Below are 19,766 nucleotides of genomic sequence, written 5' to 3' on the forward strand. Positions count from 1 at the left end.
CAGGCTCCCAGGGCACGGCTGTTACTTTCGAGGTTATGCTGGGGTACAGAAGTTAGGCTGGGGCAGGGCCATCCTCCTAGGAGGGCCCAGCACAGTCTGGGCAACCACACTGGCGGGCCATTTTGCTCACAGCCCCACCGCGCCGGGCAGCGTCTGCAGCGGCTGCGTGCGAGACCCAGGGGCTCCGGTCAGCGCGCCGGCCGCAGGAAGTGCGAGCACTTGTGAGCCCCGCGCCAGGCCGGTGAGGTCTGAAGCTACAGAGCCCGCTTGGAAAGCACTGCCGCGCGTTGCCGGACGCAGGCCCACAGGCCCAGCCGACCGAGGCCGCAGTTTTCCCAGCCCCGCCGCCGTTGCCAAGGCGACCGCCGCCGAACGTTCCCGCGGCGGGCTCCGCCCCCCGGCCAATCGGACCGGCGCTCGGTGGAGCCCAGATTCTCTTTGTTCCGCAGCCATTTCAGGCCCCGGACAGGAGGCAGTGCCGCTTCGGCCGAAGGCCTGAGCGCCCGAGGCCTCTGGGATGGTGTGGGACCGGGTAGGTGGCGTGAGGGTGCGTGGCCCCGAACTGGAGGGGCGGCAGTAGAGGCTGGGAGCTCCGAGCTGCCTGACGCGCCTACGGGAGAGACGCTGGGCTCGCTCGCTCTCTCGGTGCCCGCCCGGCCGTTTGAAGCCGGGAGGCAGCGGCGGCGCGGTTCTAACCCCAACAGCTGCCGGCCCAGGCGCCCTGTGGGACCCGGGTAGGGGGCAGGCGACGGCGACTCCTCAGGTGTCCGAGGAGCCCGTTAGGGGCGGTGGGAGCCCGTTACGAGGGGCAGGAAGGGAATGATCTGATACCCAGGGAAGCGTTTGCCTCGCCTGTTAAGCTGTGGCGTTTGAGGCCCTTGAGTGCTGCAGTCGGCTGCCCCGGGACGGCAGCCTCCCACTGGTTCTGGGCGCTGCCCGGCGCTGCCCGAAATGGGCCAGTCTTTGTCCCGCCCTGGGCCCCTCTGCCCGGGTCTCCCGCGTCCGCACACAGCGCCCATCGTCCTCGCATGCAGCTTGCCGATCTCTTTCTCCCGGCGGTTCTTTCTCCTTGGGGCTTGGCCTCACGACATGTTTACATAATGTTTGTGACTGTACGGGTTTTGCGTGGGCTTGTGGGTTTTGCACTTCTACCTGAACTCCCATGCATACAAGCAACAGGGAACAGCTGCTGAGGAGCAGACCGGCCACCACAATCAAGCTATTTTCGGAATGGCTTTCTTTAAAAATGATCGCGTGTTGCTTACTGATTTTAAAAATCAACTGGATTTTGCAAGGATGGCTTACAGTTTAAGTCTGTTATCTTAATCGCTAATCAGGTTGGTCTATCAGTAGATGTAAATGTAGAAAATTGAAATTGGAGGCCATCTACAAATTGATTTTGACAGCTGTATTAAGAAGCTTAATAACTGTCCTTTGTAACAGTAATGACTTAAATGATGAATGCGTAAATGGTACTTTTTTTACCCTAAAGAAAAGATACTTTTAAAATTGCAAGATGTGTGGTGTAATCGGTGTTTGGAAATGAAGGTTGTAAAATGGCTGTCCTGACGTACTCACTTTTAGAATAACAAAAGTTCCTGCAGGATTTTAAGTTTCCCTGTTATATCAAAGCTTTCATATTAGAGTGGTGAAGAAGCTATATTTAGTGGAAAAGGGGAAAGTCCCGTTTTTTGGGAAAGGATCTGTTTTCCACTTTTACGTTACTTGGCACCCTAGTTGTTCCTAGAGAAGGCTGTACCAGGATGAAAATTAGCAACCACAAAAGGGAAATAATAGTTTGAAGGTGCAGATTTCTTTTTCAGTCTCTAGCTATGCAATGCATAAATTTATACTAGTTTGGCAGTACGATTTTTACTTCATGCAATTTAACGTGAGCCTAATGAAGTACTAGTGTTGTTTTCTTTTTCCTAAAAGGGGCCGCCACCCTGGATTAGTCTTGATGTGGCTGCATCTTTGTCCTAGTCAGGAATTATTAAATTCCTCCCACTGAAATATCTATAAAAATCTTGTTTGCACTTCTACCTCAACTCTGAGTGGCTTTATTACCATTATATAATGTGAACAGAATAAGATTTTTTGTAAAAATATATGATTCTAGTTGTAAGCTTTTCCAATATCAATACTTGTTATTGTATTCATTGTTTTTATGACTATATTTATAATTTTGAAGCCATTCCATGAACTCAGTTTTTCTAAATGTTGTAAATGAGCTCCTACATTGAAATGTAAACATCTATATTTAGAAGAATTTCTTGACTTTTAACCATGTTGGATTCTGCAAATGTTTTTTTAAGAAAAGAAACCTGGTTATAAAGGAAGTCAAACCAAGTGACATGTGTAATGAAATAAATTTATCAAATATAAACTGCAGAGAGGAGCACAGCAGTAAGTGGGGAGTTCTTTTATTGGCCAGGGTATAAATTGTGATTTTTTTCCTGAGATTGATATTTGAATACATATTGGTGCCAAAAAGATATCCTCCCTCCTCAAAACAGTTTGGTTTACCAGCAAAAGGGTGAGAAAGCTGAGAGAATCAAAGAAACTGATGAGGTTTTCAAAAACAATGGAGAACAATGCCATCATCCTCAAAGAGAAGGATCAGAAACAGTGAAATTCCCCTGGAGGTTGAGGATTTTTCTTAGTTGGCCCTATTCAGCCATTGCCATGGTAAATCTGTTGAGTGTTGGCAGGTGAAGGAGTCTTCTGAATTGTACGAGGAATGAACTTCACAATGGAAGACAGATGTTTGCAAGAGTGGTGCCTTAATCCGTATTGTGTTGCTGTACCTGAGACTGGGTCCTTTATAAAGAGAAGAGGTTTATTATTTGGCTCACGGTTCTGCAGGCTGGGAAGTATAAGAAGCAAGGCGCCGCCATCTGGTCAGCTTGTTGTGCTGCATCATATCATGCTAGAGAAGGTCAAAGGGGAAAGCTCCCCAGGCAAAGAAAGGGAAATCTGAGGGGAGGGCCTGGCTTTCTAACAACTCACCCTGGGGGAACTAAATCATGTCCACGAGATCATGATCAGATTTCAACATGAATTTTGATAGAGACAGACACACCATATGCAAACTACAGCAAGTGGCAACTGATTTGTAATTATATGCGTGGATGTTAGTTGGGAGGTTTTCAAAAGCAAGTGTGATTGGGTTGCTTTGAAGGGTCCTTTGAAGTACTGTCAGTTGCTATAATAAGAATATTAGAGTTCTAGAGTCTCAATGGTCAAATGAGATATTGAAATGGGAAATAGGGAGGTGGATTTGTCTTGGAATTTTCTGGAGTAGATAGAATACATATAGGAATAGTGGCTACATCTTAATCCAAAAAGACACTCCATGACAGAGCAAATATTACAACTCAGTACTGACAAAGAAGCTGATAACTGTGAGACCATAAAGTTGGGATTGATATATGCCTTTTTAACGGTTAAATTTTTAAAACAAAGCAAAACTTTTCAGTGTAGTGTAGAGAACAGGCGCTTTAGAGCTACACTATTGGGATTCAGATTTTGGCACCTTCTGTAATTATCTGTGTGACCTTGGGCAAGTTATTTAATCTCACTTTTTCATCTTATGTTATGAGGACTAAATGAGTTAATACAGTAAGCTCTTAAAACTGGGCCTGTCAGGCCGGGCGTAGTGGCTCACGCCTATAATCCCAGCACTTTGGGAGGCCGAGGCGGGTGGATCACCTGAGGTTGGGAGTTCAAGACCAGCCTGACCAACATGGAGAAACCCCATCTCTACTAAAAATACAAAATTAGCTGGGCCTGGTGGCACATGCCTGTAATCCCAGCTACTAGGAAGGCTGAGGCAGGAGAATTGCTTGAACCTGGGAGGCGGAGGTTGCGGTAAGCCGAGATCATGCCATTGCACTCCAGCCTGGGCAACAAGAGTGAAACTCCACCTCAAAAAAAAAAAAAAAAAAAAACTGGGCCTGTCATGTATTAACTTTTTTATAAGTAATAACTGCTGTTATCATCAATGTCATTATCATTGTTAATTATTTCAGAAAACTATAGAAAACCATAAAATAAAAATTACAAATATCAGTACTACGTAGTAACTGCTGTAAGCCCTTTGGTGCATTTCCTTCCAATGTTTTTTTCTGAGTTTATTGGATTTTTTTCACAGTTGACACTTTACTGTGTGGGTAATTTTGTATTCTTTTTTCACCTAGCACCATAAGCATTTTCTTATGCTACTAAATTATTCTGTTACCATATCTAATGTTTGCATGTTTGTGTGGATTTCTCATTATTAAACAGTTTTAAATTTTTTGCAGTTATAATAAACACTGCAATGAACATCCTCTTAAAAAAAATCAATTTCTGCATTCTAGATTATGAAGATAGAGTCCCCAAAGCAAAAATACTGAGTCAAAGTAAACATCCAAAGCTCATGGTCCATACTGCCAAATTGCTTTTACTTAAGGGAATTTAATAATGAACTTATTAATACAATAAATTGAGACTACACAGTATTTATTGTTCCTGTTGCTTGGGGATTAGAAGAATAGAGAGTGGATTAACGTTTTACTTGTGCTGGACATTATTTATAGGCATTTAATATACATTGTCACTTTCATGTGCATTGTTCTCATTTATTATCTTGGCTCTGTGTTATACATGGGAGTTACTTCTATTTTACTGATGAGAAAACAAAGTGTAAATAGGTAAGTACTTTGTCCAAGGGCTCAGAGCGTTCGAGCCTGAATCTGAATCTAGATCTGCTTGGCTGCAAAGCCCATCATGCTGTTTTGTTTGTATACTTTTATATCATATACATACTCGGAATTTTATGCTATAACTAACTATAGATCACAGACCACATTTTTAAGATAAACTGAGTTGGGAATAATGAATGGGTAAGTTGCAAAGTTAAACAAGACAGGGCTTAACTTTCCACATACATTTTAGAGAAAAATCTTTACCTGGGTGAGATATAATTGGCAACAACTATATAAAGCTGGGTTCTAAAGTGAATGCACCAAATATCTGTGGGTGTAACTCTTAATGATCTCAAAACAAGTAAGTGAGAGAAAAGCAAAGAAATCTCAAATTTGATTAAATCTGGGGAGTAAGAGGAATGAAAAGGCTCGTAAGTGCTTGAATTGAAATATGCATTTAGTAAAACTCCTGGTAAAGTAAATGAAGGTTCTACTGGGGAAATAAAAAAATAATATGTGTTTCACATAAGGAAAATAGAACTACCTACAAGGTAGTTAGTGGAGCCCCTTTATCCTAGATGCATATGTTCCTACCACAGATGAAAAAGTTAATCCTAGGAAGGATAAGATTCCACCACTTTTGTTTTTACTAAGAAAGGAATTAAGGAAGAGAAGTATTTCAGCAAATCATGAATATGCTAAATAAATGCAAATAAATTATTAGGAATAGGTGGTATCCACCAAAATTTTAAAGAAATGAATATGAAAGTACAGAACTCTTGATTATTATGCTACCATTAGAAATTATGTTTTGAAAATATTTATTGAAATTAAATATATATTTTGACTGGAGCATAGCAGAACTAGGAAATGATGAGAGAGCTAGCAAACCATGAAGGACTTTGTGTGCCATTTATTAGTGCTGGCATTATCTCTTGTCGAGAGATTTACATACTAGTGGAGAAAGAGATGTGTAAATAAACAAGTTCAATAAGTGTATTTACAGATTTCGTGATATAAATCTGTAAAAACACCAGAAAGGCCAGTAATAGATTCGTTGAGTAGATTAGGGGGAATGTCTGGAGCATTTTGGGAACTAGGAACAGCATTTCAGTGAGTGTGTCAGTAAAGATAAAGATCCGCTGGGTTCTTGGAAATCTTAAGCGAACCGGCCCTGAGAGGTATATAGCAGGGGCCCACAAGCTTTCTGTAAAGGGCCAGATAGCAAATAATTTCTGCTTTGTGGGCCATACCATCTCTACCACTGTAATGCAAAAACAGTTACGAAACCAGTGGTATGGCCAGATTTGACTAAGGCCTTAATTAGACAAACTCTAATATATAGTACAGAGGGATTTGGAAGAGAGAGCACCTACTGAGCCTTATATCACCCTATTATGAGCTGTTGAAAGGTATGAAACGAATCTAGAAGATTGATTTGTGTGAATCATTAAGAAGAGAATAAAATAGATTTTTAAAGCACTCTACATCAGTTTAAAAGGGAAAACAACTCAGTTTTTTAAGTGGGCAGGTTCCACAGAAGAGGAAATACGGGTAGCGGGTAAACGTGGAATGATGATTTACCTCACTAGTAGACAAATGCAAAGTAAAGCAGTGACTTTTTTTTTTCTGCTCATTATACCAGCAAAAGAGAAAAAAGTTTTGTTAGTATGTATTGAGAAGGTTAAAGGAATAACATTGAATATATCAGTACAGCTGTTTTAAAGTAAAAACATCTTTGACCCAGCAGTTTCCATTTCTTAGTGAAACACATGGGTGTATCAGGAGTCATGTGTGCTAGGATTAGTCTTTGTCAGTAACCACAGAACCTCCAGACTTCCTGTTCACATTTTATCTCTGGCACTCCATTCATAAAAAGGTCTACACTTTTTTTGGAGATGGAGTCTCGCTCTGTCGCCCAAGCTGGAGTGCACTGGCGTGATTTCGGCTCACTGCAACCTCTGCCTCCTGTGTTCAAGCAATTCTCCTGCCTCAGCCTGCCTAATAACTGGGACTACAGGCGCACGCTGCCATGCCCAGCTGATTTTTTTTATTTTAGTAGAGACGAGGTTTCACTGTGTTGGCCAGGCAGGTCTCCAACTCCTGACTTCAGGCAGTCCACCCACCTCGACCTCCCAAAGTGCTGGGATTACAGGTGTGAGCCACCGCGCTCAGACTGGGTCTACACGTTTTTTGTTTTTGTTTTTGTTTTTTTTTGGAGACAGAGTCTAGCTCTCTTGCCCAGGCTGGAGTGGGGTCTACACTTTTTCTTAAACCCTTTCTCAACTCTTCATACCCTTCTACTGTGCCTTGTGAAATTAACTGTCTATCATCTGCAAAATCCAGTCTGAACCTATTCTTAGATGTTGTTTTCACTTTCTTGCTCTAATGGAAACCGGACTCTCTTCCACTGTGCAGTTGTGGCTGTTTTTGTTTGTTTGCTCCATAACTTTCCTTACCACTGTTTCTAGAGGTAGGGAAGATATCTGTCACGAGTCTCCTTGCTTCTTTCAGACTATGCTTCCTCCTTTCTCCCTACAATCTTCAGTTTTGAATTATGTCATAAAGGCTCGCTGTCCCACTCTCCAGTCTTTATATTGAAATTGATAAGAGTATACATAACTGATCCGCCCAAACTCTGGCCTGTCATTTCCTAGACCCCTGTTCCAGTGTTCTTCCCATCTACGCTATGTCAGCCACTCATTCCACAGTGATACCCTCCTATATTGTCAATAACTGCAATCCTTCCATAGTTGCCATTTCATGTGTTCTGCTCTGTTACCCCTTCTTCCTATTTTTGCAGCTCATTCCTAGTGCCTCAGCCCTAACCATCTTCTGACCCCAGTGGAATCTCCAATCCATTGATCCTATTACTATTCCCCCGCCCCTTACCCTTTTGATGTTTTTACTCCCTTTTCCATGGAATTTACTCATCTAAATTTCATGGTTGATCAGTTTAATTACTTCTTTGGATCCCCTTCCTTGCTCTTTGCTTGTTTGGCAAAACCAGAGCCTTAGTTAAAACAAACTCTCTGGGTTTTTTTTTTTTTTTTTTTTTGCACTTGCCCCTATGTAGCTGGGCATGGCCAGAAAAAAACCACACAACCACACATGACCACAAACCTCAAGTGGGTCCGTAATGCTGCCCGATGGTTGTACTGTATTTCCTAGTCTGCTTACTCTCCCACTCTTCTAAATGACTATTTCATATCTTATTTTCCCCAAACCTTCCATATCTCTTTTCCCATCCTCACCTTCAGCTCATGACCTTGCTTCCCATTTTTCTAAGAAAATTGAAGTAATCAGAACTTCCATAGACTGCAACCACTCCACGTACCTCTGGCACTCTATTTATGAAATGGTCTATGCAGCATCTGCTCAGTACATGACTGTCTTCCGGCCCATTACCTTAGATTAACTGTTCATATTCTTGTCTACCTTTGTACTAGGCCCCATTCTCTCTCATCTGCTCAAGGACTTGGCTTCACGTTCTCTCCTTCCACATCATCAATTTTGTTCTCTTTATTGAATCATTTCTATCAGCAAACAAATATGCTATCATTTCTCCCCTCTTAGGAAAAAGATTGTCCGATTTCACCACATTACCCCAATTTTTTGTTTCCTTTGGGAGCAGTATTTCTCGAAATAGTTGTCTGTACTTGCTATTGCCAAGTTCTCTCCTCTAGTACTCTGTTAAACCACTCTAGTCAGGCCTTTATCTGCACCACTCCCACAGAAACAGCTCCTCTGGTTCTTCAGTAGCCCGCATATTGTTAAATGCCTTATGTTACTGATTCTCATCCTATGTGACCTGTCAGCAGCATTTGACACAGCGGTTTGCTTCCCTTAGCCTTGAAACCATTTCTTCTTTGCCTTCTAGGACGTCACACATTCCTGGTTATCTGCTGTCTCAGTGGTGGTCCTTGTAATTCTCCTTTTCCTTTATTTTCACTGACCTCTTAATGTTGGAGAGCCCCAATTTTATTGTTTGTTTGTTTATTTGTTTCTATCTATGCTCATTTTATTGGTAATCTCATTTAGTCTCATGGCTTTAAATACCATGTAAATATCAACAATACCCAAATTTAGATCTTTAGCCCCTCTCCCCAATTCCAGTCTTATACGTGCAATTGCCTATTTAGCATCTCCCCTAAATGTTTAATAATAGACATCAAGTCAGCATACCCAAAAACTAAACTCCTCAACTTTCTCCCCAGTGCCTAACTTACCCACAGACTCCCCCATTTCTGTCAATGGCAACTCCATCCTGCAGCTCAGACCAAAATCCTGACCTTATTTTTTTACTTCACTTTTTCTTTTGCTGTTCAGATCTGTTCTTTCAGGACAATCTGTTTTCTGTATCATCAAAATATATCCAAAATCCTATCATGCCTCACCACCTCCCACACTGCCACCACCCTTGTCCAAGCCACTACCATCACATCTTGTTGGATTACTGAAATAGGTTACTATGTGGTCTGCCCCTTCTGCCCAAGCCCCTTCCAACAGTATTTTCTCAATACAGTAGCCAGAATAAACCTTTCGCAAATTAAGACAGTCCCTGTCATTTCTCCTGCAATGGCTTCTGTTATGGTCTGAATGTATGTGTCCTCCCAAACTTGAAATCCTAACTCCCAAGTTGATAGTATTAGGAAATGGGGCCTTTAGGAGGCCATTAGGTCATGGGAGTGGAGTCCTCATGAACAGGATTGGTGCCCTTAAAAAGCCCTAGAGGCCAGGTGCAGTGGCTTATGTCTGTAATTCCAGCACTTTGGGAGGCTGAGGCGGGCGGATCACGAGGTCAGGAGATCGAGACCATCTTGGCTAACACGGTGAAACCCCATCTCTACTAAAAATACAAAAAATTCGCCGGGCGTGGTGGCACGTGCCTGTAGTCCCAGCTACTCAGGAGGCTGAGGCAGGAGAATCGCTTGAACCCAGGAGGCTGAAGTTGCAGTGAGCCGAGATTGCGCCACTGCACTCCAGCCTGAGTGACATGGTGAGACTCTCTCTCAAAGCAAACAAACAAACAAAAACCCTAGAGAGATCCCTTGCCCTTTGTCTCTTGAGGACACAGCAAGAAGTCTGTGAGCTAGAAAGCAGCCCTCACCAGATACTGAATATGTCTTGATCTTGGGCTTCCCATCCTACAGAATGGTAAGAAATCAATTTCTGTTGTTTATGAGCTATCTCATTTATGGTGTTTTGTGATAGCAACCTGAATGGACTAAGACATTCCCTTTCATTCAGAGAATAGCTGGTCCTGTGAGGCTCTACATGATCTGCCCAATCCACTCCACTTTCTCCTTACCTTCCTGACCTCATTAACTATTACCACTGTCCTCCTCTTGCTCACTGGCCTCCTTGCTATATCTGTCCTGTTCGTACTTTAGGACTCTTGCTGGCTCCACTCTCTGAAATGTACCTCTTCCACATATCTGCTTGGCTCAATGGACTTACCTCCCAGTCTTTGCTCAGATCTTACCATCTATGAAATCCTATTTAATACTATATTATATCCTGCACTTCCCCACCCACTCTTATCCTGGACTCCTTTTTATTTTTTGCATAGCACATACCACCTTCTAACGTACTCTATTAGGGGTCAGCAAGCCACAGCTCCATGAGCTTCTGCCCTGTTTTTGTACATTCTATAAGCTAAGAATAGTTTTTACATTTTTAAAAGATTGTAAAACAAAGCAAAAAATACGTGACATATATATGTGGCCTGCAAAGCCAAAAATATTTACTCTCTGGCCCTTTTCAAAAAAAGTTTACACTGTATATTTTATTCTGTTTATTGTCCTCCTCCTCCTGCAAGAATACAAGCTGCAAGAGGGCAAGATCTTTGTTTTATTTTTTGCTGTATCTGCAGCAAGATACAGATACAGAGCCTAGAATGTAGTAGACACTCAGTAAATATTTGTTAAATGAATTGTTCATAATGGTGCAAAATGGTAATTACATTAAGTGTTCACCAATAGACCTATATATTCCAATGAGTAACAAAATAAATCTCTGTATAATGACTAGGAAAGTTAAGGCGTATTTTGAAGTTTGCTATAGAACAGGCATAAAACACTTTTTGTTTCTACAGATACCTGTGTATTTAATTCCATAGAGAAGAACTCTATAAGGATATGCAACCAAATGAATACTAAAGTACTTCTGGGGAGGGAACCAAGATTAAGGGAGATAGTTGAATGGAGCTTGAATTTCATATATATTGTTTGCTTTTCTTTTTTTTAGCAATGAGAAACTGTCACATGTTAATGTTTTTCATTAAGTTATTTTTTAATGAAGAGACAAGAAAAAACAAATACATATTAAGAAAAGTAAAGGAGAGAGAGGAAAAGGAAGAGGATATTGCCTTTCTTAAATGTCTTATTTGGCCAGCAGTCGATCTGAAAGAGGGGAAGGAGTGAGCAATGTGAATATGGGGGAAAGAGCATGCAAAAGTAAAGGCCCTTAGGTGGGAACAAACTTAGCATGATCTCGAGACTGTAAGAAAACCAGTGTGATGAACATAGTGAAAAAGGGGACAGAGACTGCTAGTAGATAAGTTCAGAGAGATGGGCAGGCACCCATGTTAGGTACAGCTTTGCAGGTTGTGATGAGGATATAAGGTCTTCTGTGTGATGGGAAACCATTGGAAGATTTTGATGGGGGGAAGACATGATTTAATTACAGATTTAATAAGCTCATTTTTGCTGCTTTGTCTCAGAGAATGGGTTATGACGGAACAAAAGGGGAGGCAGGCAAATCTGCCTAGACCATGGACTAGGGTGGACAGCAGAGGGGGTGAGAAATGGTCAATTCCTGAACAACTGGGTGAAAACTAGTGGTATTTAGTGGTATTAGGCAACTGAAGGAGGAGCAGATTGGAATGGGTTAGAGAAGGGAATTAAGAGTTTTGTTTCAAGCCTGAGCAACATAGGGAGACCCTGTCTCCACAAAAAAAAAAAAAAAAATTGTTTTTTAATTAGCTGGGCATGGTGGCATGCGCCTATAGTCCCAGCCACTCAGGATGCTGAGGCGAGAGGATCACTTGAGCCTGGGAGGTCAAGGTTGCAGCGATCTGTGGTCATGCCACTGTACTCCAGACTGGGCAACAGAGGGAGACCCTGCCAAAAAAAAAAAAAAGACTTTTGTTTCAACCAGCAAAGTTTGAGATGCCCATTTGACAAACAAGCAGATATGTCTTGTCAGATGTTGGATACTTGAGTATGGAATTCAGGGTGCTTTTAATGTTGTAAACTGATGAGATTATTTAGATAGAGAATAGAAGGGGGTCTAGGATATTGAGGGGAGCCAGCAAAGGAGACAAAGAGCAGCCAGTGAGATACAAGGAGAACCAGCGAGATGTGGCACCATAAGAGGTGAAAGAGTGGTCACCTGCATTCAGCACTGTGAAGAAATTAAGATGAGGCCAAGAAGAAGTTGTTGGGTTTGGCACTGTGGAAATCTCTCAGTGGGGTGGAGTACAACAGGAGACAGTGACTATTCACAACTTTCAGGATGTTTCTGTGAATGGAGAAATTTCTGTGAGTGGAGAAATTTAGTTGTAGGGGATGAGCAGAGTCTAAGCAGGGTTTTAAAGATATTATTTTAAATTACTTTTGAACTACAGAAAGTAGTACAAATAATTCAGAAAACTCCCATATTTACTTTACCTGGATTCACCAATTTTTAACATTTTGCTACATTTGTTTGCTCTCTTTTTTAGGGGGTCATTTGAGAGTAGGCTGCATACATCTGTGCCTCTTTAGCCCTTAATACTTTAATGTGCATATCCTGAGAGCCAGGATATTTTCTTACAAAACTGCATACAGTGAGCAAATTCAGGATATTTTGTTTTTTACAGCCCACATTACAATTTTGCCAGTTGTCCCAGTAACATCTTTTGTAGCATTTTTTTTTTTCTACCAGTACCTGGTCTGGTCTAGGATTTTATGCTATATTTCGTTGTCATGTCTGTTTAGACAGAGAGGTATTTGCAATGATCATTATATCAGAAAGATAATTTAAAATTTTCTAGATGTGTATTTATAACTTCATAATGGTAGATCAGTTTAATATGTCATCTTGATAAGAATTGGGACACAAAGAAGAGCAAGGAAAGCGAGGATACTTTATATGTACATTTATCAGACTTTCGCATAAATAATGTGTTTTCAGAGTTATTGATATTTATTGTTTAGAAAGGTAAAACAACTTGGATTCTTTTGTGATAGGGTTGAGTTGGCAATAGTATATGGACATGGTTTAAGAGTTTTTCAAAAAGAGTTTGTTTCAGCTCATAAAATGCTGCATGTCAAACCTTTATTAGAAAATATTGTGAGACTTAATTTAGGAAAAGAGCATTAAAGAGTGAAACATTGGAACCACAAGTGCTTCAGAATAGGCATTAGAATGCTCCATTGAGTTTTTGGTTCAGTGATGAACACAGTTTTCTGTTACACAGTTTTGAGGGGTAGTGAGTAAAGACTTCTGAAGCACAAGTTATGATGCAAATTTGTCTCTGACGTTTTCAACCAGAGATTGTTCCTGCTATTGAATACGACTTCTGCAAGAAGTCACCTAAGGCTAGCACAGTACTGTGCGCTTTCACAGGGGCCCAAGTATTAGCTGAAAGTATCGAGTGACATGTAGCTTTCACTCAGGTAACTTAGACCCAGAACTACTCTTGAACAATCGAGTTGAATACAAGTTTCCCTCAAGGATAGGAGTGGCTCGGAGAATTTCAGTAGCAAGTATAAGAAGTAATGCCAGTAATGCCAGCTTTTGTATTTGAAGTATGACTAGATTCCTTGTTTATCGTCATCTAAATGTTTTACTTCTAGAAGCTGAAAGGAACTGGTCTTTAGTTGCTTTATAGGTGGGGAAATAAACCAAATGAGAGTATGTGATTGGTGTAGAATTCCCCAGCTGGCTGCTCTTAATGCAGAGAATTGAGACTGGAGCCCCAGATTCCTGATGCCCCTTCTTTTTTTCTGATGTTATTTTGACTCTTCTTGGCACTGAAAACTTAAACACCGTTAGAGGAAGGCAGTTGGTCTTAAAGCCCCATACAGTTACCCTGGGCTGTTAGCTGTAGACAGATTGTGGCTGTGAGTTTAAGTGTCTGCATCATCCTTCCCTTAGCCTGATCCCCCTGCACAAATAAGAAACAGTGAAGCCATAAAGGGAGTGTGAAGGTAGGAGATTTTTCTGGAGTCTGGTTTTAGCATAGATAATAACCTCTGAATCAAGAGAGTGGTATGGTAGTTTAATATTTAATGTAGGAATTTGATGGAGAAGCTTAAGAGTCAGTAGAGAAATAAAAGGATGAGACATAAGAAGGATAAGGCGCTAATAAAAATTCTAGCTTTGTTTTAACCTTACATCCTAATGGGCTAGAGACTTTTGTTAGGTGCATGGCAGGCAATTTTTATTTGTAAAACAGAATATACACATTCTTACTGGAGTGTGATTCCCGTAGAGTTTAAATTGCTCAGCAGCTAGGGCAAAAGTGTCATTTTAGGTAAAATTATTATATTCTGATTCTGGGAAATACAAACTCGTGAACATCTCAAATGTTTTTGAGCAAGTTCATCAAATGCCTACCCACATATTGAATTATTTAATTTAATAACAATTTAAATTAATAAGTTAAGAAATCTTAGGAATTTCTGAGTTCATCCTCTCATTTCAGATGTTTTATTATTATATTGGTAATTTCCAGCTGAGATCCTGCACATACAAGCACTTAAGAAATGTTTGCTTTTGATTTAATAGCTGGCATTCCTTCCTTCTAGGAAATGCACAGTATGCTTATAATAATGTATGACCAAAAGTTAACTGAAGATTATGTATTTTATTAACTATAAATAATATGGATCAGTTACTACATGAAATTATTTTTTAATTTGAGGTATCATTTCATGTGACTCAAGACAAAGATTTTCTTTTTGTGTCTCTCAACCCTACTCCAGGATTTAGGAGAAGTTTATAATAAGTGAATTTATGTTTTTTTTCTAAGAATCGGTTTACTGTAATGGAAATAGTATGTGTTTTTGAAATAGTTAATTAGACTCTTATGTCTACCAGTTGTAAGTGTATAGTTGTGAATGATATCTACCTTAAAGACTAAACAGACACACAGAATTATGCCATTAGCTCGTTAGTCAAGATAGATGTAAGCATTCATGTTCTTTCCATCCCTTCTTACCACATTAGTTTTCTTTGGCAGAAAAATGTGTTAAGAAGAATCTATTGATGATTCTAACGTAAGTACTTTAGATTTATTTATTTTTGCAGTAGAGATTTTATTATGAATTAGTGTTTTACTTAACATATTTTAGTTACGATTATTGAGACAGTCTGTGGAATTTATTTCTACAGAAGTCTCAAGAACCATTGTAGAAGAATATAGGCCCTCTTTTCTAAGCTAAAATTCATTTTCATTTGCTTTTGGCTTTTACATATTTAGTAGAGTTTTTTTCTTAGTTCTTCTAGTGCAATGTATTGTTTGAGCTATTTATTGTTTTTTCTTGCATTGCCAGAATTTTGTATCGGCATTTGAAAAATTAGGAAATTGATGAAAGATCGTTGTATTATTATTTCTTTTGATATAAAATAAAATTTGAGGATTTGTTCTTTTAGATTTCATACTATTACTGTTTCTATATTTTTTACTTAGTATTTTATAGCATTTAAATGTCAACATGAATTTCATATTATTAATATATTAAAAATAATTTTGTATATACAAGGTATCAGAACAGTAATCACAAGTGTAGAATATGTAATAACTCCTATTATCTAAGTAAAACTTCTGTTCTCTAATATTCAGGAAAGCCTTTCTCTGAAACTAGGTCTCTTAGATTATAAAACAATTTTTTGGTATAATGCTTGAGCTTTGCAAAAGTTGAATCCTTTTTTTTTTATAACTATGAAGATGTTTTTGTTTTCAGTATTATCTTCATAGTATGTCTACTTATTTTGATTGTTGCATAATAGCTGCATCAGTTGAAGGTTATATTATTTGCCATATATTTATTGTTGATATTAGAAATAACCCTAGGATAAAATCTGTGAGTATAATACTGTCTTTTGTGTAGTTAGGATTCTTAGGATACAGGCTCAGAAGTGTAATCATGAGGACAAAGTGTATAAAAATGTATATGGCTCAATATAGATTGTTGAGTTATTTCTTGTAGGTCATTAGTTTTATACTACCATCAGTATTTTGTTGAAGTTGATTCATCATCTCCTCAGCAACATAGGATATTATCATTTCAAAATTATCTTTGCTAATTGGACTAAAACTATTACTTTATTATTAAATTTATTTGATTATTAGTAAGCTTCAGCATTTTCTCATGTTTGTTTAATGTTGTATTTCCTCCTGTGAATTTTCTTTCATGTGCTACTATTGGTTCTATATTAGCTTCCCAGAAAAGTTACTAATATATTGCTTTCTTGTTGGAATATTTTAGGAGCTCTCTTTTATACTTGTTCAAATAAAGCAGATATTCATCTACCATATTTGTCAACAGTGGTACCTCCTGGAAATGCCTAAGAGATGTTGTAGGTCCTTTGAGATATGGAATGTCTGAGTCTTGAGAACCAAGTACTACCTGAAAGCTAGCATCATAGTGAGAGTAAATTGCCACTTTCCCTACATCTTCTCCTGGTGTAAAGTGTTAGTAAAATGAATATTGTGAGGTGTTTTTTTCCCTTGATGGCATCAGTAGCAGTGATTGTCAGTGCTCAAAAACAAAATAGTGTAATTTGGAAAAGATGGGGGAAGATAGGAGAGGAGAGGGATAGAAGGAGATGGTGAAGGAATTCTGTTGTCCATAAAGAGGTGTACACCTGAACTGGCAGATGACTTTATTCTGGGTTTTCTCTACTTTTCCCACTCAGTTTACTCTCCACCCATCTGGGTATATTCATTAGACTTCGTACCTTTCAGAGACCTGCATGTCAGCGCTTAGATTTACATTGGTGTTCAAATTGAAGGAAATTAATTCCCATGGCAGTCATCAGCCTTCATTGTACCAACCCTGCAGTTCCTAGAGAACTCCCTGCTGCTGAAAACTGCCTTACTTCCTGATGGCTTTCTATTTCTAATCCATGAATAACTTAAAATAAACCTCCCCTTTTCTCTTAGACAATCTGAATTTGAGTTATTCCCCCTCTTGAAAATAAAAGAGCTTAATCAGGATAGCAATATTAGATAAAAATTCAAATATATACTACATGATTGTATATATTACATAATTATATAATATATATATTATGACAAACTAGTCCCAAGATGTTTTTGCTTTAAGTGGAAGAAACTGAATATTTTAGGGAGTTCCTCCACCTCTACCTCCCTAAGTGCTGGGATTACAGGCATGAGCCACCGCACACAGCCCCTCTTAATTTATAATGTTGATTTATGGGTCTTGATTTCCCCATTTTTAAAATAAGAGGATTGGATAGATGTTGTCTAGTACTCATTACATTTGGAAGCTTAGATGCTATGATTGCCATTCTCTAATTACAGTTAAAGTGTAAGTTAACAAATTTTTATTTTGTGGGCTGAGGGGAATGAATGGACATGATATTCAATTGGCCAATAACTTAGTATCTCTATTTGTAAGACTAAAATAAACTTTTTAACCTAAGATTCAGTTTTAAGGGTCTATGCTTATAAACTGAACACTTTCTTAATGTGTACAGATTAACATTATCTTTTGTGTCTAGTGTAATTTCAGATTTCCTTCCCATCTCACATTTCATTCTGCTTTTTGTACTCATGAATTTTTATGTGTCTCATTAATCTTGGTTGAGCCTCAATGTTTCTTTATCACAGTAACAGAAAATAATGTAACACAGAATATATGCTGCTGTTTTTCATATTAAACTCTTCGTTGTATGGTAGTCTATCATATGACATTAGTTCCCACTGATTTTTTCCCACTTTTGGATCGTCTCTATAGAATTTTCTTGTCCTATCCTTTTGCATAATATGAGGTCCACCCTCCATCAACTACACTCATGCATTTCAGTCAACGATGGACTACGTATACAATGGTGGTCCCATAAGGTTATGATAGAGCGGAAAAGCTTCTGTTGCCTCTTGATGTCATAGTGCAATGCATTACTCATATGTCTGCGGTGGCACTGGTATAAATAAACCTGCACTGCCAGTTGTATAAAAATATAGCACATATGATTATGCACAATACATAATACTTGATAATGATAGTAAATAACTATTACTGGTTCATGTATTTACTGTATTATTGTTATTTTAGAGTGTACTTCTACTTGTTTTTTTAAAAGTCAATTGTAAAACCACCTCAGGCAGGTCCTTCAGGAGGGATTCTAGAAGAAGGCATTGTTATCACGGGAGATGACAGCTCCATGCTTGTTATTGCCCCTGAAGACCTTCCAGTGGGACAAGATACAGAGGTGGAAGACAGTGGCATTGATGACACTGACCCTGTGCAGGCGTAGGCCAATATGTATGTTCGTGTCTTCATTTTTAACAAAAAAGTTTAAAAAGTAAAACAAAATTAATATAAAAAAGTGTATAGAATAAGGATATAAAGAGAAAATATTTTGTATAGCTGTACAGTGTTTGTGTTATAAGCTAAGTATTAAAAGAGTCAAATTTTTTAAAATCTAAAGTTCATAAAGTAAAAAGTTACAGTAACAGCTAAGGTTAATTTATTATTGAAGAAAGAAAATGTTTATTAAGTACCGTAGTATACAATATTGTCCTAGGCCTTTGCATTTACTCACCACTCACTCTCTGACTCACCCAGAGCAACTTCTAGTCCTGTAAGCTCCATTCATGGTAAGTCCCTTATAGTGATAAACCTTTTTTTAATCTTTTATGCTTTTTATGCTTTATTTTTTATTTTATGCTTTTTATCTTTTTATGCTTTTTTTACTGTACCTTTTGTATATTTACATATGTGTAGATACGCAAATACTTACCATTGTGTTACCACTGCCTGCAGTATTCAGTACAGCAACATGCTATACAGGTTTGTAGCCTAGCAGACAAGCTATACCATATAACCTAGGTGTGTAGTAGGCTATAACGTAGGTTTGTGTAAGCGCACTCTATGATGTTAACTACAAGGAAATTGCCTAACAATGGATTTCTCAGACTGTATCCCTGTCCTTAACTGACACGTGACTATACTTGGTTTTTGCCCTTATACAATTTTTGTACTGATTAAATTCATATCTGCTTTAATGTCCAACACTTGATTTCCATTTGTTTCTTTGTTCTTATTCTTCCAATGTTTCTGTTTTGATTTTTCTACTTTAGAATATCACCTGCCTTAGTCTGTTCCTGTTGCAAAATACCTTAGACTGGGTAATTTATAAAATAATAAAAATGTATTTCTCATAGTACTACACAGGCTGGGAAGTCCAGCCAATTTGATGTCTAGTGAAGGCTTGCCCTCTGCTTCATAAATGGCACCTTCTTGCTGCATCCTCACATGGAAGAAGGGATGAACACTGTGTTCTCACATGGTGGAAGGCGAGCAGAAAGGCCAAACTGGCTCCATTTGGTAAGGGTATTAATCCCATTAATGAGGGCAGAGCTCTCATGACCTAATCACTTCCTAAAGGCTCCACCTGTTAATATTGTTGCATTGAGGATGAAGTTTCAAGATGAATTTTGGAAGGACACATTCAAATCATACCATTTTGCCCCTGGCCCCACAGAATTAATGTGCTTCTGTCAAAATAAATTCATTCTATCCCAATAGCCCCAGAAGTCTTACCTCATTCCAGCATTAATTCAAAAGTCTGAAGCCCAGAATCTCATCTAAATCAGGTATGGGTGAGGCCCAAAGTGCGATTCATCTTGGGGCAAATTGCTATCCAGCTATGAGCCTGCAAAACCAAGTAAGCCCGAGATCCAAGAAGGCAAACAAGATTAAATCTTAAGGTTCCAGAATAATCTTTGTGTTGCCTTCCAGATACAGTTGGGTAGGGGTTGGGCCCCCAAGGCTCCAGGTCACCCTGCCCCCATGACTTTGCTGGGCACAACCTATGCTGCAGCTCTCATGAGTTAAG

General features: G+C 39.2%; 1 protein-coding gene across 2 annotated transcripts in view; it reads left to right on the forward strand.

The window, feature by feature from the left end:
• Positions 1–367: 367 nt before the first annotated feature.
• The window catches only part of TNPO1 (transportin 1), a 102,924-nt gene continuing 83,525 nt past the window's right edge, over positions 368–19,766 (forward strand). For both annotated transcript variants that reach the window (XR_001888884.1, XM_017890593.1), the window contains exon 1: positions 368–532. Coding sequence is in view for 1 of the 2 variants with exons in the window: in XM_017890593.1 (XP_017746082.1) it covers positions 518–532 (15 nt within the window). In the remaining variant the exon portion in view is untranslated. The remainder of the gene's footprint in view (positions 533–19,766) is intronic.

The sequence above is a fragment of the Rhinopithecus bieti genome, unplaced genomic scaffold, assembly GCF_001698545.2.
Source record: "Rhinopithecus bieti isolate Rb0 unplaced genomic scaffold, ASM169854v2 scaffold_18354, whole genome shotgun sequence".
In the NCBI taxonomy this organism is placed as follows: domain Eukaryota; kingdom Metazoa; phylum Chordata; class Mammalia; order Primates; family Cercopithecidae; genus Rhinopithecus; species Rhinopithecus bieti.